The 27,915-nt window shown below is 43.8% G+C and overlaps 1 protein-coding gene across 2 annotated transcripts; it reads right to left on the bottom strand.

Annotated features, from left to right (window-relative positions):
• Window positions 1-452: 452 nt before the first annotated feature.
• Window positions 453-27,915, bottom strand: RPAP3 (RNA polymerase II associated protein 3). Of its 2 annotated transcripts, none has more exons than XM_084803181.1 (17): window positions 27,801-27,915; window positions 24,868-25,026; window positions 24,135-24,275; window positions 21,782-21,904; window positions 19,420-19,547; window positions 16,785-16,906; window positions 15,887-15,957; window positions 13,788-13,913; window positions 12,617-12,744; window positions 11,934-12,055; window positions 9,029-9,099; window positions 8,767-8,868; window positions 6,482-6,708; window positions 5,903-6,086; window positions 4,942-5,039; window positions 4,333-4,433; window positions 453-759 (listed from the first exon to the last, which is right to left on the bottom strand). In XM_084803181.1, the coding sequence occupies exons 2-17, from the start codon at window positions 25,018-25,020 to the stop codon at window positions 674-676; spliced, it is 1,983 nt and encodes a 660-aa protein (XP_084659307.1). In that variant the 5' UTR covers window positions 25,021-25,026; window positions 27,801-27,915; the 3' UTR covers window positions 453-673. The 2 variants fall into 2 exon arrangements, with proteins under 2 accessions (XP_084659307.1, XP_084659308.1); XM_084803182.1 differs by having other exon boundaries at window positions 27,826-27,886.

Genomic DNA, 27,915 nt, shown 5'->3' with positions numbered 1-27,915 from the left:
CCCAGAGCTCAGAAAGAACACGTAAGGGTGAGCTCATTAATCAGTAAGTCTCAGAGGCTGCAAACATTCTAGGCCTAGGTTAGATTGTACAGAGGCTAGAAGCTTCCAGGCCTAGCCTAGGTTAGCAGAAGGAGGCAGCAAGCCTCCCAGACAACAACTGAAACAGGAGAAGAAAAGTGACTTATAGTGAGCGTCACAGAAAAGAGCCCTGAGGAGGGAGGAGCCTGTCGTGGCCTCTGTTGATAAAATGTAGGTGCAGGGGAAGGAAGGGAGACCATTCTGCCAGCTGTTCATTGCTCTCTCCACAGAAATCACTTTATTAACCTAGCTTTGTGTTGTGATTATAAAAGGTCATGAAAATATAAAAATGTTACCCTTATGAGACACTGAATGTAGCTAAATATAACATTTAAAGTTATTTATAAAATAAAATACTGACCCTTACACATATATCTCATTACTTACATTTTTATTTTCATAAAAAACTTAGTTTGTTTGAAGCATTTCCCACTAGTTAGGCCACAGCACACGTGACAGTGCAGTAACTACAGTGCAGAGAGAAGAGTCCTTCTCGGGTATGACTTCATTTTCTTAAAAAGCCAAGCACAACACGTGATTTCAGAAAGGAAATAGTGTACACATCCAAGGCAAAACAAGAGCGTGATCATGGAGGTCAGCCGCCATATCTTTTCTTGAGTTCTTCAACAGAATCCTTCTTCAATTCTGATTTTTCTAAGTGACTGAACAGTACATTTGTGACTGAAAAAGAAAAAAACAAAAAACAAAACACTGTATATCACTCTCATTTTTAAAAACTGCAAAAAATAAATTCTAACCTATCAAATTTTTACCTTTTTTACTAATAATTAACATTTTTCATAAACTCTAGTTTGTATATTTAAAAATGTTTGTGTTTGTCTTTGTTTGTTTGTTTTACCAGACAGGGTTTCTCTGTGTAGCTGGCCAGGCTGGCCTCGAACCCAGAGTGACAACTGCCTCTGCTTCCAGAGTGCTGAGATTAAAGGCAAATGCCACCATGCCCAACTAGTGTATTTAAAAAATAATCTAAAAAGAAAAATGCAGCTCAATATTTCTTTGCAGACTATCTTGCTACCCTACATCCATGATGACATTAATCTAAGTAGTCACGCTCAACACTTGGGAAACACCATCACCGTGCATGATTCTCAACACTGACAGTGGCAAGAACCAGGTCACTGCAGCTAATGCCTCTGAGTGCTTGGTTCCAGCAGAAAGCCTGCACGTGCTCCCACGTTCACATTCACTCAGCACAGCAGAGACCCACGCACTGCTGCTAGGGTGCGTGAAGCAGCAGCTCACGCTCTCCCAGGTACACCCTACAGAGAAAGGACATCGACTGCTATGTGCCAGCAGCATCCGGCCTGGCGGTGAAGGCAGAATTCCTGCTCTCTTGGAGCTTTCGTTCCTTCTGAGAAAGGTGAACAGACATGTTACAGAGCTATGCCTAGGTATGAGGAAGAACGGAAGCAGGGCAAGGACAGAAGGGGGACAGTGGGTGGCAGGCAGCTATTCTAACCAGAGGTGATGGCAGTACAGTGACAACTGAAGACGGAACAAAGGCCCTGAGGGAAAAAGAGTTTGGCAAGATGGCTCAGCAGGTAAAAGTAACTGCTATGCAAGTCTGATGACCTGAGTTCAATCCTCAGGACCCACATCAAGTACAAGGAAAGAACCTATTCCCAAAAGCTGTCTTACACACACACACACACACACACACACACACTGATGATGATATGATATATTTTAAGATGCAATGTTAAAAATGAAAGAAAATGAGGTTGGAATTTGAGAGAATTTGGTTGTTTGGTTGTTTAGTTGGCTGGTTTTGGGTTTTTCAAGACCAGGAGAGAGAAATGTTTTGATTAGCTAAAAAGCAAGCTGAGAGCTGGGGGCGTGCTCTAGCTGGTACAGTGCCTTACACTCATGAAGCTCTGGGCTCAACACCTAGAACAGTGCATCAATGGCTGTGGTGATACACACGTAAAATCCGACACCCAGATAGCAGGAGGATCAGAAGTGCAAGGCTATCCTTAGCTACAAGCCTGAGGTACATGAGAATCTGTCTCAAACAAAGGCAACCAAACAACCCCTAAGCCACCGAGGCTGAGGCTTGCACGACCTTGGCGCCCGGGAGCTCTTTAGAGAATTCACATCTCTATTTACTAGGCTCCGTGAAGCTGTAAGAAGCTGTGAGGACAATTTGGTTTGACATACTTTCTCTTCACACAAGTCCAGAATGACTGGTAAACTAGGTGAGTTAAGAATATCACCAAAGGTTTTACTGCCCCCCCCACACCTCTCCCTCCCCCACCACAAAGGATAAAGCAGAATCTGAGGAGACGGCTTAGTCAATAAAGCACTTGTCAGAAATCCCTGAGGATACAATCCTCAGAACCTGAGGAGAGCTGGGTACTGTAGTGAGCGTGAGATGGCCAGCCAGGAGAAGCCCTGGGCTTCAAGGGCTGACCAGTCTATGCAGCAGCAGCAAACGAGGCCTGCCTCAAGCAAGACGGAAGACGAGAACTGACGCCAGAAGCTATCCTCCAACAACCCCCACTCACACACACAGTACACACTCTTTCACTAACATGAAAAGATTTATGAATTATTTTTAAAAGATAAAACAGAAACTCTGGAGTTCAATTTCATGTTTTTGTTTAAGATTCCTTTGATAGTACAGGGTGGTGGTGGTGCATGCCTTTAATCCTGGAGGGTCTGAGGCCAGCTTGCTCTACAGAGCTAGTTCTAGGACAGCCAATGCTACACAAAGAAACTCTGTCTTGAAAAAGAAAGGGGGGGGGGAGGAGGAGGAGGGAGAAAGACAGACAGACTGATTCATTTTAGGTGTATGAGTGCTTCACCATGTGCGTACCTGGCACCCACAGTCAGAAGAAGGCCTCCCAGGCTATGGACCGCAGTTACAGGTGTTTGTGACGTACTATGTAGGTACTGGGAACTGAACCAGGGTCTCCAAGAGCAGCAAGTGCCCTTGACCACTGAGCCATGCCTCCAGCCTTAATTACGTTTTAATCCCTAACTGCCAATGTCAGGGTGTCTTTCTCTTGGTGTTGTTTGGTGTTTTGTTTTAAAAAGGATCTTCCCTGTTGTAGTCTAGGCAGCCCTCAAAATCCTGCCGCAGACCCCAGAGGGCTGAGATCACAGTACATGTAGCACCACATCAGCTGACAGTGCCCAGCGTTGTGACTGAGAACCTAAAAGGAGCTCAAGGATGCTACATGCAGGGAGCACTTAAGAAAGGCATACTGAGGCTTTGCTAATTTTTTTCAAGACAGAGTTTCTCTGTGTAGTCTTGGCTGTCCTGAAATTTGTTCTTAGACCAGGTTGGCCCAAGAGATACACGTGATTCTGTCTACCGGGTGCTAGGATTAAAGGCATGAGCCACCACATCCAGAATTTGCTAATTTACAAGTACCTGATGCTCCTGCACAGGACACAGGTTTGGCTCTCAGTGCATAACAGTCACAACTGACGACAACTCTAGCTCTGCCTCCCACCACCCAGCATCAGGCACATAAACATAAAATAACAAAAAGTAAAAGAAAACTTGCAAAATAATAATGATAATAGGCATTCTTATAACTGAATGATTTATCCTTTGCCTAAAAACAAAATAGACCCCAAAACTCTGAGTAACTGAAATTTTTTACAGAGGTTGATTTTTATGAATAAGGAAAAATTCAGGGTCACCCTCTGGCATGCTTGACCCCTGCCCTAGAATCCAGCCGCACTGCACTGGTAATGCTCTGAATGCTACTGCTGTCTGTCCAGAGCCTCCAGCATGCACTGATCCTCAGCTGGGCGCTTCTGTTCACCTCCCCGCTGTCTAACTAACCTTTGCACTTTAAAATTCACCTGAAATCAAGTAGACTCAGGACAGCCTCTCAGAAGGGATCAGACACACTTGTACCCAGTCTGTGGCAGGACCCTTGCATGCTCCAAAATGGCAGAATTCAACCTCTGTACCACCATCCACATTCCAAGAGGGGCCCACACCACGGCTGGGCAGCCTGGGCTCAAAGCTCCAGTGGGTTCCTAGCTGTGTGACCTCAGTACAAGCCTTTAACCTGCCCATGCCTTGGCTTTCTCCTCTCCCAGAGAATGGTAACAGTACCTACATTCAAAACTACTGCTAAGAACTACGACACATTTTAACTGTATGGAATCCAATTGCACATGGATTATTTAACTTAATTATAAGTAATCTGTGTTTGACTGTAGCAGCCCAGGAGGATGAGGAGCTGAAGGAAAGCTTGCTTTCTCAAAACTTACTCTTTCTCTCGGGTCCTGACATAAACATCACTGCCATGTCAAACCTTCTCAGTTGAGAAAGTCTTTGTAAGACTTCAAAGATGAGAGATGGTGTTTCCTTCCTGAAACAATCCAAGCATAAAAACAAATGATCAGGAAAACAAAAAACAAAACAAAACAAAAAAACGCAGCTTTTTTTTTCCTAGCAACAACAAGGCTTTCACTTTCCCCAAGGTAAGTCTGTATTTTTGTTTGTTTTGTTGAGACAGGGTTTCTCTATGTAGCCATGGCTGCCCTGGTAAGTGTCTTTTAATAACATAGAGAAGTGTGCCCAGACAACTGAAGACATTACAGCACCTTAAGTGGGAGCATGCATGGCACGGCTACTCTGCCCTCAGAGTTATGTGCGTGCATGTAATATACACACTGCTTTTCTCTAAAAAGAGCTCTTCGCACTTAGACTCTCCCATCACTGTCTGTTCTTGTCATCTCTTCAGTTTTCTAAGATTAAATCTTACTAGGAAGCTAATGTTGCCATGTACAAAATCTTAAGATCAAAGAGAATGAATTTTCTAAATCACTGGATATAACATTGCAATATCAGACTAGAATGAAAAAAATTCAACTTACTCAATGTAAAAGTCATGTAAAATTTTAATGATTTGATTGAATACATCTGGATCTAGGTTTTTCTGAAACAACTTCGGATACAAAGATGGTTTGATTTTCTTGAAAAAATAAGAGTGAGAAAGTTGAATTTGACAACATTCATATTACATGTATTATACAATAATTGTTCAGGTAAAATACTATCAATAATTACTAAACACTATATTTAATGAGAAATAGGTTTTATTAGACACAGCTCTGAAAGGACGGAATTGCCAGGGACATAAGATAATCGTGGCTCTTTGCTGGAGAGGTGCCCAGGGTGCAGAGCGCTCCCTGTTCCTGCAGAGGACTCGAGTTCAATTCCCAGCATGCCATGACAGCTCACAACTGCCTATGACTCCAACTCCAGGGGGTCTGACACAAGCACATACACACGGACAGAGAGATGAGGCTCCCCCCTATGAGAGCTGCCAAACTACAACTGCACCTGAGATAAAGCAGACCTGTCTGAGCTATGACTTGAAGTGACTGTTAATTACACAAGTGTGAGGCAGGGTTACTACACTTGAACAAGACCATACTGCTCTATGATTTGCTAAATACGCATGAGCTAATTTATTTTTCTTGAGGCAAATAAAAGCTCAGTTTCAGGAAAATAGCTGCCCAGATGCAGCAAGCACTGCCCACCGCAAAGAAGGCCCAAGGTTCCCTTCCCCCTCTTGACAGATTACACATTAAGATTAGACTTTAAGTCAATTTAGGCCCTGAAGTTTCAGACACAGCTCATATCCAAAGAGAAAAGCAGTGTCCTGATTACAGCACATCAGCAGTCTGTGCAGGGCACTGCGTCCCCGGAGGGGAGAAGCATGCTCTGCAGCTGCAGTACACAGCAGTGCTGCAGCAGGCAGAAGCCATCCTCTCGCCTACTCCCAGCAGCAGCAGCAGCAGCAGCAGCAGCAGCATGGGCGCCTCCACGTACCTTTAGGTACTGATACAGCGCATCTGGGGAGCCCCTCAGCTGTCTGAAATCAGCCTCGAGCTGGAAGGAGTTGGCAGGAACTGGAGGCAGAACAGTAAGCTGAGCCGGCGGCGTCTGCTCTCCCTTCACAGAGATCCCCTCCCTCAAAGGCTGACTCAGGTCCTGCTTCACGTCAACCTGTGGCCTGCAGCGTTGTAGAGCATTAGTCAACTGCAACAAAACAAGCCGCCAAAACCCAACAACAGAAAGAGACTGGGAAACTTCTAACTCTGACTATGCTAATGCTGGGTCTTCTATCTGCATTCTGACAGTATCCAATTCTTTCAACAGATTTCTCAAAAAACCAAGAGTCGAAACACTTCGTCACCTCTGAATCACCTGTAAGTTCTCTCTGGTTAAGGAAGGAAGATGTTCCTTAGGCAAAGTCTCACAGTGCGGGAGGAAAGGCAAACTAGACCTGTCAGGTGGTTACCGCTCAGACCCAGCTGATGAGGAGGCACCAGAGCGCTTCTCAGTCCCACCAACTGCCTGTGGGTCACTGGGTCTCACTACAGAGATGTCTCAACAGGAACTACTCACTGTAGGGCCAGAGTGTCACTGATTTCTTCTATTTTCAACACTTTAGCTCTTGGAGTATCACCTGCAGGCAAAGACTGCCCCTGGCTTGAACCCTTCTTGCTCGAGGTGCCCACAGCTGCTGTTGGGGTTGCTCGCTCACTCTTGGGAGCAGTGGCAGCACTTTCTGGAGCATCAACAGTCTCTATCAAATTGCCAGTTTCTTCAATAAAAACCTTCTTGAGTGCTTTCTAAAAAAATTAAAATCGATTCTTTAAATCAATATATTAAAAGCTTTCCTGTGTTAAGGTCACAATTTAAAAAAGACTGCTTTGTTCTTACAGCTACTATCCCAGTAAAAAGTAAATTTAATCTGTTGGCCAGACAGACTTAGGAACATACTATGTCTGAGAATACAAACAATAAGCAGTTATCTGCCTACCCAGGGACCTAAAATTGGGAACAAGGGAAAACATTAGAACAGTTACAAAGGTGAAAGCTAAACTGCCAAAAGAGGAATGGCAGAGGAAAAAGAAGGCTGTAAGGCAGTCCACGGGAGAGGCAGGAGGGAGGAGTGCAGACAGCATGGTGAGGGTTTGAGGACAGCCAGGACAGGAACCTGTGGCACATCACAGAGTCTAGACAACAAGGGAAGAAGGCAGGCCATCCTAACAGCAGTTCTGTGGGCTGAGACCGGAGAACAAGAGTAGACAGGAGGCAACACTGTTAAGAAAGAGTCCAACACGGAACCCTAAGTGCAGTCAGTCACAGGTGTGTGACAGCTGGATGAACCCAGCCTGGGCTACGTACTTGCCAAGCCATGTTTAAGAAGTTGGTAGGAACTACCCAAACTGGTTTTCTAGTTAATAACTCACATTCACTATTGATCAAGTAAGCACCAGTCAGACAGCTGCTCTTGCTGCTGCTGCTGCTGCTGCTGCACTGTGTGCTCCAGACCAGCTGCCCATGAGCAGCTGTCACAGAGTGCTGGGATTACAGACATGCACCATGCTTCCGTGGCTTCCAGGGACTGACCCTGACCAACAAGCCTGCACAGCTGCTGAGCCCGCTGAGCCCTCTCCCTGGCCTGCTTGCCCATTTTTGTTTGGAATACTTTAATCTCTTCTTACATTTTTCTGTTGGGAGGGGTCGTGTGATCACACCCAGGGTTGTCAGCTTGGTGACAAATACATTTATCCACTGGGCCATCTTACTGGCCCCTACTTTAATCTTAAAGCATTTTTGTGTTTTTAATTTTTGCTGTCTAGTATTTACACTTTTGTACTGTGTCTGTGGTGTTATAACTTTGTTTTCTTTGAACCTAATATATAGTATCTTCTCTTCAGCTCTCTGTACCTCCAGCACCCTCCTCACTCTTTACCCCATGATGCTCTCTGTACCTCCAACACCCTCCTCACTCTTTACTCCTCTTTGCTGATTTCCCACCTCCCTCATTCACTACTTAAATGCTGATACTCTTAACTTTGAAACAAAAAATGCTATAAACTACATTTTCCCCAACCAATAAATACCCTAGTGGTCTCTTGACCCTAAGTACAGTGAAATGCCAAAGATCCGCCCCTGCTGTCAGCTTTCTCCTGAACATAACTCCAAGAAGAGACAATCCATCAGGACAAACAAAAGCAGTTTGGGAAAACTAAGGTCCCAAGAACCATACATCCCAAACGACACACAAACACAGTAAACACCAGAACCGTGAGCGCATCCCACTACAGCAAGTCCCCACCACACTGACATCTTCTTGATAAGGCAAACAAAAATGATGAGACACCTGAAATGACAGAAAAACCTGCGTTCTAAAGGATCTACAACCATCTGAGAGCCGAGTAATGACCCTGCAGGACAGAGACAAGAAGTTACCCAAGAGGATGAAACCATCGGTAACTGGAAGGAAAAAATCAGCAAGGAAACTGACACCAAAGAGGAACCACAGAAATTCCAGAAGAGAAGAATCAATAGACTGAAAACACATCAAAAAGCACCAGTGGACAAAACCAGAGATGAAGACAAAGTTAGACTAGAACAAAATATAAACTGACTCAGATTCCTTTATATAAGAAAAGTATGCAAAAATGTGTTAATGAAACATAAATTAGTCTAGAAATCAAAGCAGGTGAATGTTTCCTAGTTTTGTCAATAAATTCTCTGAGGAATTTATAAGAGTATTAAATAGATACATCAAGGTTTTTCGATACTTTTTAAGTTTACTAGTTCAGAGTTTGTTTCTAATTCTAATACTGTAACAGTGTAACACATCAGACAGCAGGGAAATGAAGGCGCTTACTTACAGGTGCCCCTCGATGTGCTGGGTTATCTACAAGTTTTACCACGTTGTGCCTTTGTGTGGAGTCAAGAAAGACGTCATCCCAATGGCCTTTCTCAATTAATTCCTTGAAAACAAATTTGTATTAACTACCAAAATATTCTTGAGTTAACTGTGTAACCAACAAATTTATGTATCAGATAGTACAATGATACTTATGTGTCAGGTAGTAAGATGATACTTATGTGTCAGATAGTATGATGATATTTTGGTGAAGAAAATGTTACCTTTTTAATTTTGGAAAGCTCAGTTACTGCTTGCTTATTTCCAGGTTCCAGAAGTAAAACAGTTTCAAAATCTAATGAGGATTTAAAAAATAGCAAAACAGTAAAATTACTTTTATGACATTCAAAACATAACATCCTTAGTTAATAATCCCTTTATTTTATTAATTAGTTTATTTATTTTAGCTTTTTGTAACAGGCTCTTGTGTAGCCCAGGTTGTTCTTAAACCAACTGTACAAAGATAACCTGAACCCGGAGCCCTAATCATCCTGCCTCCACTACCCAAGTGCTGGGAGTACAAGCATGCCACCCACCCAAGTGCTGGGGGTACAAGCCACCCCACCTAACAGAAATCTCATTTTTATCTCAGTGAGTTTTACCTGGGACACTAAGAGAAGAGCAATAGTAAGAACAGGGTTGGTTAAGCTGTTCACATGAATTTTCATGGAACTCTTACTACACCCTTGATGTGCAGATGATACAAAGAGACTTACAGAGCACTTATGTTAAACCATAGCTCACATTTTAAAATGATGGAGTTCAAATGAGATCAGGGTGTGCAGGGGTAAAAGATGGAGCAGAAATTGAGGGAAAGGCCAACCAATGACTGGCTCAGCCTGAGACCCATGCCAAGGAAGGGAGCCCCTCCTGACACTATACTCTGCTACACTTACAGACAAGAGCCTAGCATAACTGTCATCAGAGAGGCTTCATCCAGCAACTGATGGAAACTGACACAGAGACCCACAGACAAACATTAGGTGGAGCTTAGGGAATCCTGTGGAAGAGGGGGAGGAAGGACTGAAAGCGTCAGAGGCCAAGAACACTGTAAGAAAACCCACAGAATGTAACAGTTGTGCAACTGGGTCTTTGTGCAGCACTCCTAAAGCAGGAGCAGGGCTGTCTGACCACACTGCCCGCCTCTGGATCCTCTCCCCTAACTGGGCTGCCTTGTCTAGCCTCCATAGAAGAAGAGGTGCCTAATCCTATTGCAACCTGATATGCCAAGGCTGGCTGATACCCACGGGAGGCCTCCCCTTTTCTCAGAGGAGGAGGTGTAGATGGGGGAAAGCAAGGTGAGAGGGAAGGACTGGGAGGGAAGCTGCAGTCGGGATGTAAAGTAAATAACTTAATAAAATGAAATAATAACAATACTTTTGTTGTTGTTTGGGTTCTTTTTTGTTTTTTTGTTTTTCGAGACAGGGTCTCTCTGTATAGCCTTGGCTGTTCTGGACTCACATTGTAGTCCAGGTTGCTCTTGAACTCACATCAATCCGCCCGCCTCTGCCTCCCGAGTGCTGAGATGAAAGGCATGCACCACCATGCCCAGCTAACAATACATTTTTTAAATGATGGAGTAACTCTCCTAAGAGAACACCATGCCCTAAAATATTACTGTTTTTACAAGGCAATGAAACCAGGTGTGGTGGAACACTCTTGTAATCCCAGTACTTGGGAGGTAGAGGCAGAGGACTGTTGTGTATTCAAACCTAGCTTGGTCTACATCACTAGGCCAGCCAGGGCTAACACAGCAAACCTCAAAACACAGTGCCTCAAAACACTGAAAAAAAGGCCAGTAAGATTTCTCAGCCAGTAAAGGCACTTGCCACAAGCCTGAGTGATCTGATGTCTACTCCCATGGACCCACACAGTGGAAGAAAGGAATTAACTCTCTGGCCTGTTTGACCTCCATATGTGTGTCTGTGACATGCATGCATGTCAATGCACATGTTCAAGAGAATAAAATGTTTAAAAAAAAAAAGTTTTAAACTTAAAGGGAATGAAATTCTGATGATGCCTCAGTACTTGCAAAGCTAAAACATGATAAGTCAAATAGAAAAGATATAACAACACATTCATGAGCCCGCCACGCAGCAAATCTAACATGATCAAATTTAGCCCAGTGTGGTGGCACACAGGAAGCTGAGGAGTTCAAGTCCAGCCTGGCTATAAGTAGTAAAATAGGTTAATAGACACAGAAAACCAGCTGTGACTAGGGGCTAGCTAAGGGAAGAATAAAATGAATAATTCTTATCTGATGGGCAAAGCTGAGAGTGACAACAGACAGAAGGTTGCATAATACTGACAATGTGTTTTTACTGAAAACACACACTTCAAATGGTAAAAATACCAAATTTAGTGTTGTGCAATCTTACAACTTGATAAAAGAAAAAGCAAAGGGCTGCAGCTAAAGCCTTGAATGGAAAGCAATTGTCAGATTTAAATGTACGTATCAGAAAAGAAAAACCTGAAAATTTACTATTTAATTAGTGACATCAAGAAGTTGGAAGAGGGGGCTGGAGAGATGGCTCAGAGGTTAAGAACACTGACTGCTCTTCCAGAGGTCCTGAGTTTGATTCCCAACAACTACATGGTGGCTCACAACCATCTAAATTAAGATCTGGTGCCCTCTTCTGGCATGCAGTTGTACATGCAGGCAGAACACTGTGTACATGATAATCAAATAAATCTTTACAAAAGAATGAAAAAGGAAGCCCAGAGTGGTGGTGCACACCTTTAATCCCAGCACTCAGGAGACAGAGGCAGGTGGATCCCTGAGGGTTTGACGAGAGCCTGGTCTACATACTAAATTCCAGGACAATCAGGGCTACATAGGAGACCTTGTCCCAAACCAAACCAAACCAAACCGAATATGAAAGGAAATCACTAGAGCCCTCACGTGAATCTCAATGCCCCAGCTGCTGCCCTCTCTCTGGACTATTTCTTGTTTTTCCTGTTCATCTACAATTCAAATTTTCCCACTGTTCAATTAGTGATTAACCAGAGTACCATATAAATAACCAAGTGTGTATGTAAGGCCCTTGAACTGTGGGCAGTGACAGGCATCTTTGCTGGCACAGCTCGGGCGTCCGACCAGGCTGCGTGTCGGTTATTACACGGTCCTACCTTGCTTGGCCTCGTTGATCTTTCCCAAAAATGTTCTTGCAGTTCCTCTTCTAGCAAAAGCTTTTGAATAGGAACCATCTAGTGAGATGGCTTGTGTGCAGTCTCTCTCAGCTTCTTCATATCTATACACACAATGAAATTACTGACTGGAGACACGGAGCCACAGCAAGCACAGCACTGGGCCTAACGAGAGGGCTCGGTGGGTAAAGGTGCTTGCTGCCAAGCCTGATGGCCTGATCCATTAACTGGGACCCACTCAGTGGAAGGAAAAGAACCAACTTTCACAAGTTGTGATCTGATCTCCACCCAACATGTCAACACACACACACACACACCATCATCATCATCAAAACCCACCCCCCAAAATTATAAGCCTTCAGGCACTCCCTAATAATAGATGGTTGTTAATGTACTAGGAACGACAAACAGCATCAACTCAGCAATTGGAACATTCTTTTCTCTAGGAATGAAATGTTACACTATCTGTGACCTGCTTTATAATAAAACTGGACAACAGGTTCGCTGACTTAATGTATTCTTTCCTGGATTTGAAAACCTGCAGAAGAATACCTTTTTCCAATCTCTTGTGAGTGCATTTCCCCAAAGCAACAAATGCCATCCTATCATCCTCAGAGTTTCTATAGTAAGTTCTCATCCTGAAAGCAAACGTAAGCAGTACTCACTTCTGAACCTTAAGATAGGCCATTGCTCTGTTAGCTGGAAGGAGGGCGTTGGTGCTGTCGGCTGCTATCCCTCTGGTGTAGCACTCAATTGCTCGCTCATATTTTCCCTCTTTGAAAAATCCATTCCCCTATTATTTTGGAGAGAGGTATGAAAGTTAAAACATGCTGACAAATTAATTCAATTCAAATCTTAAGGAAACATACCAAGCCAGGCATAGAGGTGCACGCTTTAATCTCAGCACTTGGGAGGCAGAGGCAGGTGGATCGCTCTGAGTTCGAGGCCAGCCTGGTCTGCAATGCTAGTCCAGGACAGCCAAAACTACACAGAGAGATCTTGTCTCGAAAAAAGAGAAAGAACTGTCTGTAACTCCAGTTGTAGGGGACAGAATTCCTTCTTCGGACTTGCGCGGGCAACAGGCAATGTATGTGGTGCACATACAAACATACATGCAAGCAAATGTGTACTTTGTTTATGAATATACACATAAATAAAAATACATCTTTAAATACTAAGTTTACTCTTTTCTTTTTCTTTTTTAGTCAGTCTCTCTGTGTAGCCTTGGCTGTCCTGGACTCACTTTGTAGACCAGACTGGCCTCGAACTCAGAAATCTGCCAGTCTCTGCCTCATGAATGCTGAGATTAAAGGCATGCGTCACTGTGCCTGGCTATTAAATTAAAATTTAACTAAAATTTAATTAAATTACTTCCTCTCCTAAATATTCATTAAATCTTCTCAATTGAAAACATGTGAAGAAGTTTCAGTCAGAAAGTCTTGTATGAATTATAAGCCCACTGTAAAAATGAACTGTAACTTAGCTCTATATTAAATTTGTAGTCATCTATGTATAAATATAAGTAGCTTGCCCCTAAACCTAAATGCTCTTGTAATTATTTTCCATGTGATTGTTCTTATGTATAAGTCATCAATGACTCAAATTTTGAATTAGTAGCCACCAGAGGTTTTAGTGTTAATTTCCACTTCCTTCTCTCTCTCTCTCTCTCTCTCTCTCTCTCTCTCTCTCTCTCTCTCTCTCTCTCTCTCTCCCTCTCTCTCCCTCTCTCTCTCTCTCTCTCCCCTTGTCAGAGACAGAAATCTAACTGACATACAGGAAACCAGGAGCAAGCCTTCGCTAGACAGACTCCTTACACATCAGCAGCCCGTTGGTTACCAGGTCTTTCTCTGAAATGGCCTTCTGCTTGCTCTGCTGATCTTCAACTTGTCTTTTCTCCTCTTCAGTTGGTTTAATTACTGGAGCAGCTTCTTTGGGACGGGAGTTTTCTTTGGATGCTAAAGCCTAGGAGACACAGCACTCAACTAAAATAAAACAAGTAGTGCAAGATGCATCTATATTAGATTTACAGTGTAAACTACTTAAGTATATTAAAATTTCTGCTACATTCAGGTAATTGGGATACCTTCTATTCTAACTCATTTCTACTTACTAAAGGCAATATATGTGTATATATGTAAAATAAATTTAACATGCTCCCTGTTTCAGTCAAAATAAGCAGGATCTAGCAAATATAGTTTGTCATCTACTTAATCTACAAATATTTGCCAAATTTCCACACAATGCAGGCACTAATCTAGGTGCTGTTTTTCAAATATAAAATAATTGAGATCACATCACTAGATTTCCCAAATTATTCAGTTATTATTTGACCTAATATACAAGAAAATATTCTTTGCAACCTCAATGAAGTTGGTATGTTTACCAATAACTTTATGTGAGGTAAATAATATTTAAAATCAGATTTCTCCATCACTGTCATTTTTTCACAATGTGCCAAGATGATAAAACAACTAATTTTAATTGAAAGGCAAAGTGACGGGAGTTCGCAACTGCTCCTTATCATCAGACTACATATAAGTGATAACTACTGTCTATTTTCCTTTTGAGATGTGATCACAGACTGCCCTCAGATTTATTATATAGCAGAAGATGGCCTCAAATTTGAGCTCTCCTGCCTCTCTCGCCCCAAGTGCTAGAATTACTGGCCTGAGCCACCATGTCTGGCTATTCTCTTACTGCTACAAAGGTATTCTTACTATCAACAGCTTACACAGCACAGAATCACATAATACGCAAACATTTACCACAGAAATGAGAGCACACAGAAACAGTGAAATAATTTAAAAACTCGGCTTGAGAGGTGGTTCAGTGGTTAAAGGTGATTTCTGCTTTTGCAGAGGACCCAGGTTTGGTTCCCAGCAACCATACCAGGTGGCTCACAACAACCTCTAACTCCAGCTCCACGGGATCTAGTGCCCTCTTCTGGTCACACATGCACATAATTAGAAATAAAATAAATCTTAAAAAATATTTTTAACTACTAATATTATTAACTATTTTCTTTTTGTTTGTTTGTTTGGTTTTTTGAGGCAGGGCTTCTCTGTGGAGCCTTGGCTGGCCTTGAACTCAGAGAGCTTTACCTGCCTCTGCCTCCCTGAGTGCTGGGATTACAGGTGTGCACCACTGCACCCAGAGGTGTTTTTTTTTTCCTTTTTTCTCTTCTACTTATTTTTCAATTAAAAAATAATGGTTTTTGGAAAAGAAAACAGTTTAAAACTGTCTTTTGTGAGAAAAAGAAACAATAGTTCTGGAAATCTCAGCCAACTTTTTTCTTAAAACCATATTTTATTTTATAGAGCAATATAATTTATATATGATGAAATGATTTCATGGGGTTTTAAACAGAATTCAAAATATAAAAATAAGAATAATTTTACCTAAGTAGTCAATGTCAGCCAATTTATAAAAATGCTTACCAGTTAGGGGCATACCACTGTATCTCTGCTTATCAGTTTGGTTAAACTGTACAGTAGTACATGAAATAAAATTATAAAACTTCTGTATAATCCCAGCACGTAGAAGGCTGAAGCAGGAAGACTGCCTCAAATCTCAAGCTAATTTAGGCTTGTACTGAGATCCTGAAAAAGAAGTCCACTGCGCACGGAGGACTGACAAAAGGGCCCCGCAGTTAGGAGCCCTGCTATCCCTCACAGGACCCAAGCTCAACTCGCAGCACCTCCACGGCAGCTTACCACCATCTGTCGCTCTAGTTCCTGAGGATCAATGCTCCTCTGACCTCCACAGGCACCAGGCAGGCACGTGGTGCACACATGCATACAGGCAAGACGCACACACACTCACACATACAAAAGTAAATATTCCCTCAATCTATAGTAAATACAACATCAAAGCAACAAGTTTCACCTCCATGATATAAAAGTCAAGCCCAATGCACTTAAATGGCTATAATTTACCTGATTAATCTTCCTGAGTTCGTTTGTTGCTTCAAAGTTATCTGGTTCCAGTTCTAAGACTTTTTCATAATCTAAGTGGAATGAAGATAGAACATTTCAGAAAAGGATAGTTTTACAACTCGCACAGAACTACGGTCACTGCTACATGTGACACGGAAGCAACTACTCTATGGTCAGATGAACTATCAACAACTAAGCTAGAAACGTTTTCATTCTCTCCCAGGGCAGACAAGCCCTAAGAAAACTCTAACACAAACCACCTCCCGCCAGCTCCCGCCAGCTCCCAGACGGTTATGTCATCATCATGTGTGCACCACTAAGGCACACAGAGTTTCAATCACACTTTGTAATTATTACACAAGTCTTGTTATGGAATAACACAACAGTATTTACTAATAAATAAAAATATGTTCTGCTTGCCTCCTGCCTCACACAGCCAACAAGATGACTCTGTCTTTACTTTGCAGATGGGAACTAAAAGTAGAAGACACAAATCACACATGCTGTGTAATGTTCAATTAAGTAAAAATCTGAAGCAAAGCCTGACCAGTGGCAAACAACACATTTGTTCCCAAAATAACAGGAGTCTGTTAAGTTCCCAAAAAAACAGCTAGTGAGGTGGCTTAGCAGGTAGAGGTACCCACAGTCAAGACTGACAAGCTGAGCCCGGTCCCTGGGACCTTCCACACTGTGGAAGAAACTGACTCCTTCATGTTGTTCCACTCAGGTGCCACGACATGCACACACATCCTTACATACCTGTATATTTTTTTTAATTGTAAAACAAACATTTTTTAGTTGCCAAGAAAGCAAGCTTTGTTTAGAGCACTCTGAAAAGGAGCCTGTACTTAATTCGTGTCTCTGTGTGCTGCGCAGTGGTGGCCTGACAAGTTACTACCTTTTCTGGCATCCTCTAACTTCTGCAGAGCAAATCGAGCAGCACCTCGTCTGGCGTAAGCCTTGGTGTAACTCCTGCTTAAGGCAATTGCCAAGTTACAGTCAGACTCGGCAACAGCAAATCTGCAATTCAAAAATAAATAAAATTTAATAAGCAAAAGCTTCACAATTTATTTCCTAAATTTCTAAGAGGAGATTGACTTCCCAGGCACAGGAATAGCACCCATCTTCTTGGATTTAGTTAAACTAAACAGTAATCTCTCCCCTCCCATCCCAGAGCAGGACCTTGCATATATGCTACTATGCTACACACCTAATCCATAAAAGCAGTAATTCTTTTTTTTTTTTTTTTAAACAGGATCTCACTGTATAACCCTTGGTTGCCTAGCCTGGAACTCAACATGTAGACCAGGCTTGTCTTCAACTCCCAAACTCAAAAAGATCTGCCTACCTCTATCTCTCGAGTATTGGGATTAAAAATATGTGCCACCACACCAGGTAATTTCTTGTTTTTGTGGGATTTCAATTATCTATAAGGAAAAAAAAAAAAAGACGAGCTACAGAACTGTCAGAAGACAGTTATGCCAGGAGCGAGGCAGGTGGATCCCTGTGAGTTCAAGGCCAGCCTGGTCTACAAAGCAAGTCCAGGACAGCCAAGGCTAACACAGAGAAACCCTGTCTCAAAAAACCAAAGACAGTTGCTATAAACAAATGTCAAACTGGTCATGATGGTGCATAGCACTTGGGAAGCAGAGGCAGGTAGATTTCCGAGTTTGAGGCCAACCCAGTTTATAAAGCAAGTTCCAAGACAGCTAGGGCTACACAGAAGAAACCCTGTCTCGAAAACCCAAAATACATAAATAAACAAATGTACAAGAGTTCAGTTTCCAGAATAAAGAACTTTTAAAAGTCAATATACATCTAAGAGGAACTCAGCAAATATAAAACAGGCATTTCACAGAAAAAAACTTTTTAAAAAAGATGACTAAATATATAGAAAGACGTCTGACTTCATTAACAGCGTAAAAGACACATAGGCTCTGCAGGCATGGTAGAACATGCATGACTTTAAGCTCAGCACTCAGGAGGCAGAGGAAAGCAGATCTCTGAGTTTAAGGCCAGGCCATCTACATAATGAGTTCCAGGCCAGCCACAGCTGCATAATAGGAACTTATCTCAAAACAACAAAAGAAAAAAGAAACTATTCAAAAACAAAATCCATAGACTTGACATATAGCTCATAAAGAGTGCTTGCCAGGTTAGTATGCATGAGGCCCTACAACTGATTGCTTCAGAGGAAGGAGGAGCTAGGATTGTAGCTCATTTGCAGAGTGCCTGCCTAGCAAAAACAAAACCTGGGTTCAACTCCCAGCCCCACAGCTAGGCATGATGGGGCATGCCTGTAAAAAAAAGGTGGAGGTAGCCAGAAGACAAGCAGATCTCTGAGTTCCAGGCCAGCCTGGTCCACACAGTAAGCTCCATGCAGTTAGGGCTATAGAAGGAGACCTGTCTCAAAGAAAAAAAAAAGCAATATAATTTCCATCTCAGGGGCTGGAGTGATGGCTCAGAGAGTAAGGGCACTGACTGCTTCTCCAGAGGTCCCGAGTTCAACTCCCAGCAACCACATGGTGGTTCACAACCATCTATAATATGATCTGGTGCCTTCTTCTGGCCTGCAGATATTCATGCAGGCAGAGTACTGTATACAGAATAAATAAATAAATAAATCTTTAAAAAAAAATTTTTTTTCTAACTCTAAACAACTAAAGCAGTAACAATGAAAACTTCCCATGGCAGGTCAGCTATGAGCATGTGATGTTCCCTAACATTAACTATGTAGAAAGGTCTGCAGATCAAACAGCAAATATATGGCTTTTCAAATAATATAAAGAAATTGACTTCTAAAAACTTTTACCAGGCTAATATTTCCTTCTTTTTCCCTCTTTCCCTCTCACTCTCTTGCTAGCACTGGGAATAACTGGACCTAGACTACAAACATGTTTGTCAAATAATCCTCGGCCAAAGCAGCCATTTTTTTAAAAAATGAATTAGATAAAGAACACCATTATTTGACTTTCACAGAATGAATTCTTTAGTACACAAACTCTGAGCATATAATCTAAGACCCAAACATTTACAATAGATTAACTAAACTACTCCATAAAGGAGTAACCTACAAGAATTTGCAGAGTAACCCGGGCATGGTGGTGCACGCCTTTAATCCCAGCACTCGGGAGGCAGAGACAGGCGGATTGCTGTGAGTTCGAGGCCAGCCTAGTCTACAAAGTGAGTCCAGGACAGCCAAGGCTACACAGAGAAACCCTGTCTCGAAAAAACCAAAAAAAAAAAAAAAGAAAAAGAATTTGCAGAGTAAGGAAATATGCTGTGTTTTCAATCTCTCCAGCAGTTATTACAAGCCCTCTGAAAACTAATCTCCAGGCTGGGCGTGGTCGTGCAGGCCTTTAATCCCAACAATCAGGAGGCTGACATAGGTGAATCCCTGGTCTGCTTAGGGAGTTCCAGGACAGCCAGGGATACAGAATAGAGACCTTGTCTAACAAAAAGAAACAAAAAACAAAACCAAAAAAGAAACCGAATCTCCACATATACATGACCACTCACGCAGAAGCCCTCACTTTTTCAGTCTAAAGTAAGCTGACGCTCTGTTTGTTGGCAACACAGGATTATACGGATCAGCATCCATGCCTTTTGTGTAGCACTCAATTGCTTCATCATATTTTCCTTGCTTGAAGTATTTATTGCCCTGAAAGAAAAGAGAATCAAGTAAAATGGGTACAATCCAAGCACTCTGCCAGAAGAGCAAGAATTAGCACCTCGCTTCCCCTGACAGTGCTGGCAAAGGGAGCACTGCCGTCTAACCTGACAGAGAAGCAAGGCCTTTCAAAGTCACTAGGGGATCAGGGGACAACTGGACACCTCCTAAATCACCTGTCCTTGTGATCAGAGAGCGGTCACAGAGATTTCAGAGGATGGACTCTAAGCAGTTCACTCTAAAGAGTCAGCACCATGCTTCTCATGGAAGCCTCATCATCAACAAGACCCTGACGTATGCTGAAAGATGCTACAGTGATAAAAAGAACACAGAAAGCCAAGAGACCTTTCTAACTGAAAGAAAAATGATTTTTTTTTGGGGGGGGGGAGGGGGTCCACTGGTATGAATGGCCAAATACCCAGTAGGGAGTATAGCCAGAAAGCAAGATAGTTGGTAAAAAAAAAAAAAATTGTTTTATTTAAAAAAAACAAAAACAAAAACAAAACCCCTACTTAGACTTTTAAAAGGGCATACAGTAATTCAGGCCTTCTAGACATAAGTATGGGCCACTAACACGCAGGTAGGCCACTCACAGCAAAGCTGGCAGTGAGACAGATACACTCCACCTCTAAGCCATCAGCGGTGACAACTGCACTTTACGTCTGGGTCTGTTTCACTACTTCTCTTCTAGGCACTGTCTGTACATCAGTGATTATACTTCAAGCTATTGCCCTTTTAATTTATTCCACTTCTTAAAACTGTTCTTAGGTTTGCCATAGCACAGATTATCGGTAATGTTCTTTTTACAGTCCACTTGAAGACGGTAAGAACACATGCACTACAAAGCCTGGCAACTCTCAATTCTGACACCATTTCTGCTGTTACTAAAGGAGAGCCGTGTGCTCACCTAACAGCAGAACACTGTGCCCTAGGCCTCTAAGGCATGCATATTCAAGTATATTTCTGCCAGATTCTGCCATCACGCCTAATCCTAGCTCTCACGAGGACAGGCAAGCCCTGCTATTTTTAGTTCTAACCTCGGGAACAGCAATTCTCCACACAGTTTGATATCTCAAGTGACGGCTTCTCCTCCAGCCTGCCTTCAATGACAACCCTCCCAGGTACAAGCTCAGATCCTCTCCCGTCACACTCAGGGAGCCCAGGTAAGACTTCTGATCCCTGGATAAGGAAGCTCCGTGTCCCTGGTCAGCATCAAAAGCCCTGAAGGTTAAGGCATCACAATTTCACAGGGGCAACTTAAGGGAGGACAGAAAGACAAGGAAAGTTAATGAGAACCTTTCACCCCAGAGTCTCTGAAGCCTCATGCTAGCTGAGAAGCAAAAATTCTAGAACAACTGACATTTGTTGTGAAGGCTGCTAACATGGAAATAATATTCTCCTATGTTAAAATAGCAATGGCCCACACTTAAAACCTCAATGTACATGACCTTGGGTAGGGCCTCTGGTATTCCTTCCCTAAACATGCCTAAGAATCTACTAGTAGTTAGGAAACTACTACAGTGTTACCGACCACTGCTCCACTCACAGTGAAGATATCCTACCTTCCTGCACCCGTGTGTGGTGCAGACCCTAGCTCATCAACAGGACTTCTGTCAGGGGCCCTGTGGGAGCACCTTGTCGTCTCACTGCATTTCTTAGTGATCCTTCAAAGATGCCTTCAAACTTACTAACCCTACATCTGCGTGTTAAGCCCACACCACGCTCTGGAGCGTGTCTCTCCTGAGCACCACTCTTCTTCACGCTTCTGCTTAAGCCTGTGTTAATGTATGTTTATTAAACCCTCCTCCAAAAAAAGACACAAGAAGTAAAGAGCATTACAGAAGACAACAGAAGATGCCCTGCGATGTGGACAAGTGGAAGGCAATGCTTACACTAAATCACACGCTTCCATCTGCCACTAGAAGCAGAAGATCCCTAGGCTGTTATCCAAGCACTTGGAATCATCGCTCAACACACCAACCACTGAGGCTTCGAAACACTCCTGTTCCCTTTGAACAGCTAGGAAAGTGAGTTACAAGTTAAGAGCTCGTCACAGATTAGAACCAGGTAATTAATCTGGCTCTGAAGACTATGCTCCTGGCTGCCAAGCACACTGCACCAACAACTTAGGGGTGAATATCCCCAGGACATGCTAGCAATTTTAGGGTTCACATGACTTTTTGCAGCCTTCCTCCCTGAAGGCACCCAGAACTAACCTAAAGTACCTTTTCTTTTAGAACAAGAGCCTTCTGGGAGTCCACACGAACACCATCTTCTTCTGAGTCCGATTCCTGGGACACAGAATCGTGGGTACTATCTTCTTTGTCAAGTTCATCAAGGATACGGTCCTGAGAGCAGAAGTAGAGCAGTGTTCGTAATTACCTCATCAGGACTGAAGCTGTCAGGACATAGGTGGAAGCTATGTAACCGCCTACAGTTGATTAGTGCTGGGCACAGGGTGCACCTCCACATCTAGCTCCTACATCGCTCCTTTTTACTTTAGTGGTGTGTGTGTGTGTGTGTACACACGCACATCTGATGAGTACATGTATGTGTACCACATGTACGCAGACGTCTATGGAGGCAAGAAGAGGGAATCAGGTCCCTGGAACTGGAATTACACTTGTGAGCTGCCGGGTAGGCGCAGGGAACTGGACCCAAGTCGGCTGAGCCGTGTCTCCAGTCTTACCCACTACTGTTTAAACAACTACACTGGGAATGACTGTTTTCCAAGCCAAGCAAACAACATTTTGAGGAGCTCAGCTGTAGCCCCACACACACAGGTTATCACAGCTGGGTTGGTTGATGGTTTACACCCCTCATCTCTATGGAACAGGGCAGAAGATTCTCACATGAGTGAGTCCTGCTCCCTACCACCTAAGAAGCCTGCGCATGGCCTGGGACTAGAGTCTACAGAGAAGTAGATAGACTATATAGGGAAGATAGAGGGGCTCCATCTGTGTGACCACGGGGACAATCTCATCCTGCTGGATACAGCTTTCCAGGTGCAGCTGGTGTGGAGGAGTGTCTACAGTCCTGTAGGTAACCCCTTACCTAGGCTGTCTAAAAAAAAAAACCAACAGACTCATAAATTCCCCAGAGCAAACATTGACCAAATTGTGCCTCAGCCTGTCGTCACTTAGACCTTGTTTTACATCTCCCCCAAAGAAGGAACTTCTTTAAACACATCTTTAAAAAAAGATAGAGTAAGACAGACCAGGCATAGTAGTATATGCCTTTAAACCTAGTACTTAGGAGGAAGCAGCAGGCAGGTCCCTGTGAGTTAAAGGGCAGCCTAGGCTAAAAGAAAATAAATGAGGGGAAAGAGGAGAGAAGACAGCGGGTAGGAAGGGAGATGGAGGGAGAGAGGAAAAGGCAAGCAAGAAAATAAGTAAATGGGGTTAGAGAGATGGTTCAGCCATTAAGAGCGTTTGCTGCTCCTGCAGAGGACCCAGGTTTAGTTCCCAGCACCCACAGCTCACAACCACCTCCAGCTCTAGAAGATCTGACCCCCTCTTCTGGTCTCTGCACACACGTGGTACACTTATATATGCAGGCAGAGCATTCATACACATAAAAGTAAATAAATCTTCTTACAACAAAACACCAAAAAGAAATGTGTATTATACTAAATTGGGTTGTCACTTCTCTACCCCAATATACACACCTCTAACCAAACCATTTTTAAGAAGTATGAGACCAGAATGAAGTGGGCCAATTGGCCAGCAGGTTCTCGTTAACAAGCTAATGTGCCAGGAGCCATCTGGAGCCTGGGAAAGGTTCAGAGGCAGACCATGTCCAGTCACAGCATGTGTCAAACATGGAAGACGGAACATACACAGCACCCAGTGGCCACCTAAGATCTAGCCCTCTTACTGGCCTACTTGTGCTGGTCACGTTCTGTCAGCCTGACACAGGCTGGGGTCATCTGGAAAGAAGGAACCCCATTTGAGGAAAATGCCTCCATCAGATTGGCCTGTAAGCAAGCCTGTGGGGGTAATCATTTTTATTAACCTCAGAGGGCCCAGCCCACTCTGGGCAGTACCAGTCCTAGACAGGTGGTCCAGGTTGTATAAGAAAGCCAACTGAGCAAGCTTTCAAAAGCAAGTCAGCAAGCAGTGTTCCTCTGTGCTTCCATCCCACTCCCACGTCTGAGCTCCTGCCCTGGCTTCCCCAATGATGGACTAAGCAGTAAGGTGTTATGAGCTTTCCTCCTGAACAGCTTTTGGTCAGGGTTTTAGCACAGTAACACAGAAGCACATTAGGACACCTGATTTCAGCTGACACAGTGGTTCTTACCTGTATAATGTAGCCCTCCTGAGGCTGAGGCGACAGGGTCACAAATTCGAAGCTAGCTTGAACCCCATGTGAACCCCACATGAACCCCATGTGAACCCCACATGATCCCCATGTGAACCCCACATGAACCCCATGTGAACCCCTTCCCCACCACAGCAAAGGACAAAAGCAAGGACAGGCTACACAGACAGTGTTACTGTCCCTGTAGCCTGTGACTGCTAGCTAACACCAAAGAGATGTTTTCTAACGACTAACTGATTCATAGCTAGATAAACTTACCACATCAAGTTTTGCCCAGGCGTCATAATCGAAAGATTTTATTCTGTTTTTTGTGTTTTCCTCTTTGGTTTTTTTGGCAGAATCTTTAGCTTTACCTTTCTTCTTTTTCCTAAAATTCCCATTTCGAATAGGAGGTAAATTCTAGACAGGAGAATAAACAAACAAACAAAATCAAACAGAAAGAAAATTGAAAGAAAGGAAAAAAAGCTTTGAACATTTGTTCTGTTACTTCCGTATAAGTAAAAATGTTTGAAATGATCAGTAAATGATATTTTCTTTTTTCTTTTCTTTTAGTTTTTCAAGACAAGGTTTCTCTGTACCTTGTCCTGACTAGCCTTGTACAGACTCTGTAGACCAGGCTGGCCTTGTACTCACTCTGTAGACCAGGCTGGCCTCCAAATCAAAGATGGGCCTGCCTCTGCCTCCCAGTGCCAGGATCACAGGTGTGCGCCACCACTACCCAGCTTACACTCTTGATCCTTCCGCCTGCACCTCCCAAGTATTAGGATTACAGGCAACTGTAGGCGTCACACACGCTTTACAAGGTCGGCAGGTAAAAGTTCAATTCCTGGAGCCCACATGAGAGACCCAACTCCAGGGAATTGCCCTTTGACTTTTAATCATGTGTTGCAGCATGCTGGTGCATGTGCATCCACACATACATTGTACACACACTAACAATAAACTTTAAAAATCAGTAGGTGTGCTGCATATGAACACACCCTCCACTCACCTCTTCAGGAACACCGCCTTGTCTCCTCAGCTCCATATCCTTTTGTTTAATGTCATTTTCCCAGTGCTCTAAATCCCGCATGAAATCTTGCAATTCCTCTGCATTTTGTTTCACTTGTAGCTGTAACTCAATTGCTTTACTTGTTGAAGTCATTATGACCTGCGAGGTTTTGAATACACAACCTCCGATAAGAGTCAGAGAGGGAGATGCTTCTGTTTAAGACGGGGACACACCCCTATAAGCGCATAACTTAAATGTATTATTAAATAGAAAATTGCATTTAAACCTGGTATGAAGGTGCATGTCCATGAGCCCAACACTGAGAAAACTGAGGCAGTAGTAGGAAAGGTTCAAGGTCAGTCTGAGTTGCACAGTAAGGCCCCACAAAGAACTTAAAGCCTACTACACGCAATGATATGGGCACTGTCAAAAGTCAGCTGCTCACTATTATAATGGTGTCGCATAAACAGACATAAGCCAGAGGGTAAAAGAGTAGAGTCAAGTAAGTGTTCAAAGCTAGGCTGGGCTTCCAAGAGGGACTTAGTCAAATGAGTAGCGGGAAGGAAAAGACAGCAGAGGACGACGCCGTGGGACAGTGAAGAGCTTAGAAGTAGGCAGTGACAGATCTTAAAACGCCAGCCCATGGGGTGTTACAAGCATCCTAAAAGCCACACAAAGGTAACTTGATGACTGGTTAGTTCAAGGAGTCGGGAAGTAGAGAAAAATTTAAATGATGTTCTAGATTTGCACTTGGCAGAAGCTGGCAATGTCATTCTTAGTCAAGAAGGCCAGCTCTGAGGGACGGACGAGGTGGCTCAGGGACGGAGTGCTTCCACTCAAGCCTGCCAACTGGAGTCCAATCCCTGGTACTCACATAAAGGTACAAAGGAAAACTGGCTCCATGGCGTAGTCCTGACACATTTACACAGCACATGCCTGCACCATCGCAACGTCATACACACATACAGTACAAATAAATAAAAATTTGGAAAAGAAAGGCAACTTTAAAAGGAAAAGGCTCATGTTGTGGGGGAGCAAATGAACAGCAGATTATTTCAGTTTAGACGATGGTGACTGTGCGTGCTTAGGGGACACCAGATGACATGCGGCAGGTAAAGGGCTAGAGACAAACTTGGGTGATGACGCAATAAAGGTAGAAATTCAAGCGTTTGAGCATGCTTGGCCACTGTAACTAACGGAAGCTGGGCAGAGCCTGAAGAACAGTCACCTTAGGGAACAGAAAGAGATGCCAACATCAAAAAAACTAGACATCGGTACCCAGAGATCTGGGAGGACATGTGAGCACCGTCACCAAAGACCTGAAGAGATCAGCATGTTACATGGGGAAGTTAACAGTGCAAAATGCCACATGAGCACACATACTTTCTCGTATGTGCATTATATTAAGTCATATACAGATTGGGAATATTCATGGATTTTTTTTAGTGGTAGAAAAGAGTTAAATTAGTTATAGTATGGGGCCAGGGTAACTGTGTCTTTAATGTTAAGCCTCTGAAGGTGCACAAAGAGTACAGCAGGGCACAGGTGGCCACCGCTATAGGACTCTAGCCATTCAGGAAGTAGAGGGGCCTCACAAATTAAGGTCAATGTGACAACTTAGCAGACCCTGTCTAAAACTAATTTTTAAAAACGATTTATTTATTTATTATGTACACAGTGCTCTGCCTGCATATACACCTGCAAGCCAGAAGAGGGCATCATATCACATTATAGAAGGTTGTGAGCCACCATGTGGTCGCCGGGAATTGGAAGAGCAGGTGGAGAGCTCTTAACCTCTGAGCTGTCTCTCCAGGCCCGAAAAATAATTTTTAAAGAATAATTTTATAGTGTTTGCCCAACACGAAATATTTTAGTCAAACCCTGAAGACTGCAAAATAAGTAAGTAAACAAATAAACAAAGGAAAAGAAATAAAGTGATGGGACTAGGTACCTAAGTGGAGAAACTATTGGGGGTGGGTTGTAACAGCTTTTTCTCCCCCACTAAAAGGAGACTGTTTTAAGTGCAAATGGATCTTCTGACAAGCCTCAACAGCGCAGTTTAAGCTCAAAGCAGTGCCAATATTTGGATATATGAATGCAGTTCATTCATGCGCGAAACTAGCATACCGCTTTGCTGGAGACAAACCAGGACATAAGCGAAACAAGACCCTAAGTGCCTAGCCTGGCAGGGATGCTGCACGAGTTTAATCCCAGCACTCAGAAGGCAGAGACAGGCATGCGGTTCGAGGCCAGCCTGGTCTACTACAAAACAAACTGCAGGACAGCCAAGGCTACAGAGTAAGGAAAGAAGAAAGAAAAAAAGAAAGAGAGAGAGAGAGAGAGAGAGAGAGAGAGAGAGAGAGAGAGAAAGTGATGGATGGGACTAGGTACCTAGGTGGAGAAACTGGGGGGCGGGGGGGCAGGGGCGGGCGATTGTAACAGCTTTATGTTTTGTTTTTTTCCACTAAAAGGCAACTGTCTAGAAAAACAGAAACAAGCAAAAAACCAAAAAGGACCATACAAGAGTCGAAAGCTTCTCATCCACCACCCACCCACCCCCGGGTACAACGGCAGCCCATGCAGACAAGACGGGTTCCTCAGGCAACCAGAAACTTCCAGCGCCTGGGGAAGCACCTTCACGCCCGTTATCCAAGCAAACCCTGCACACCGTGGCCTAAAGAAGGCGGCCGATGCACCGTCCTCTCGGGACGATGGCTCGGAGGTCCCAGCCACCGTAGACCGCCCGAGCGCGGACGGAGAGCCAGCTCGGGCCGACCCCCGGGAGGCGCGCGGAGAGCCCACCGAAGACCCGGCTGCGCGGCCCCGCTGCCCGGCCGCTTGAGCCTGCTCCCGGTCAGACCCAGCCCGACTCCACGCTCCCGCCCAGCACCCCAAGCGCCCTACGGCCGACGGTAACGACGGAGCCTGCTCACCCGCCCCGGCCGTCAGCACCCCCACCGCAGCCTGGGAGACGCGCGGCGTCACACGCCGCCTCCGGAGACCTGCGCCTTCCCACAAGGCCGCGCGCGCCGCTCGCGCGTGCGCAGA

Source organism: Acomys minous (genome assembly GCF_964271855.1).
Source record: "Acomys minous genome assembly, chromosome: 12".
Classification (NCBI taxonomy): domain Eukaryota; kingdom Metazoa; phylum Chordata; class Mammalia; order Rodentia; family Muridae; genus Acomys; species Acomys minous.
The sequence above is the reverse complement of the archived record's forward strand: the minus strand, read 5'-3'. Positions and strand labels throughout refer to the sequence as shown.

Coding starts and splice junctions, on each gene's coding strand:
- RPAP3 (XM_084803181.1), bottom strand. CDS start 25,020: ATGACTTCAACAAGTAAAGCAATTGAGTTACAGCTACAAGTGAAACAA. Junction 9,100..11,933: donor GATCAACGAGGCCAAGCAAG/GTAGGACCGTGT, acceptor AATCCTCATTAG/ATTTTGAAACTGTTTTACTT. Junction 6,087..6,481: donor AGTGACACTCTGGCCCTACA/GTGAGTAGTTCC, acceptor ACAACGCTGCAG/GCCACAGGTTGACGTGAAGC.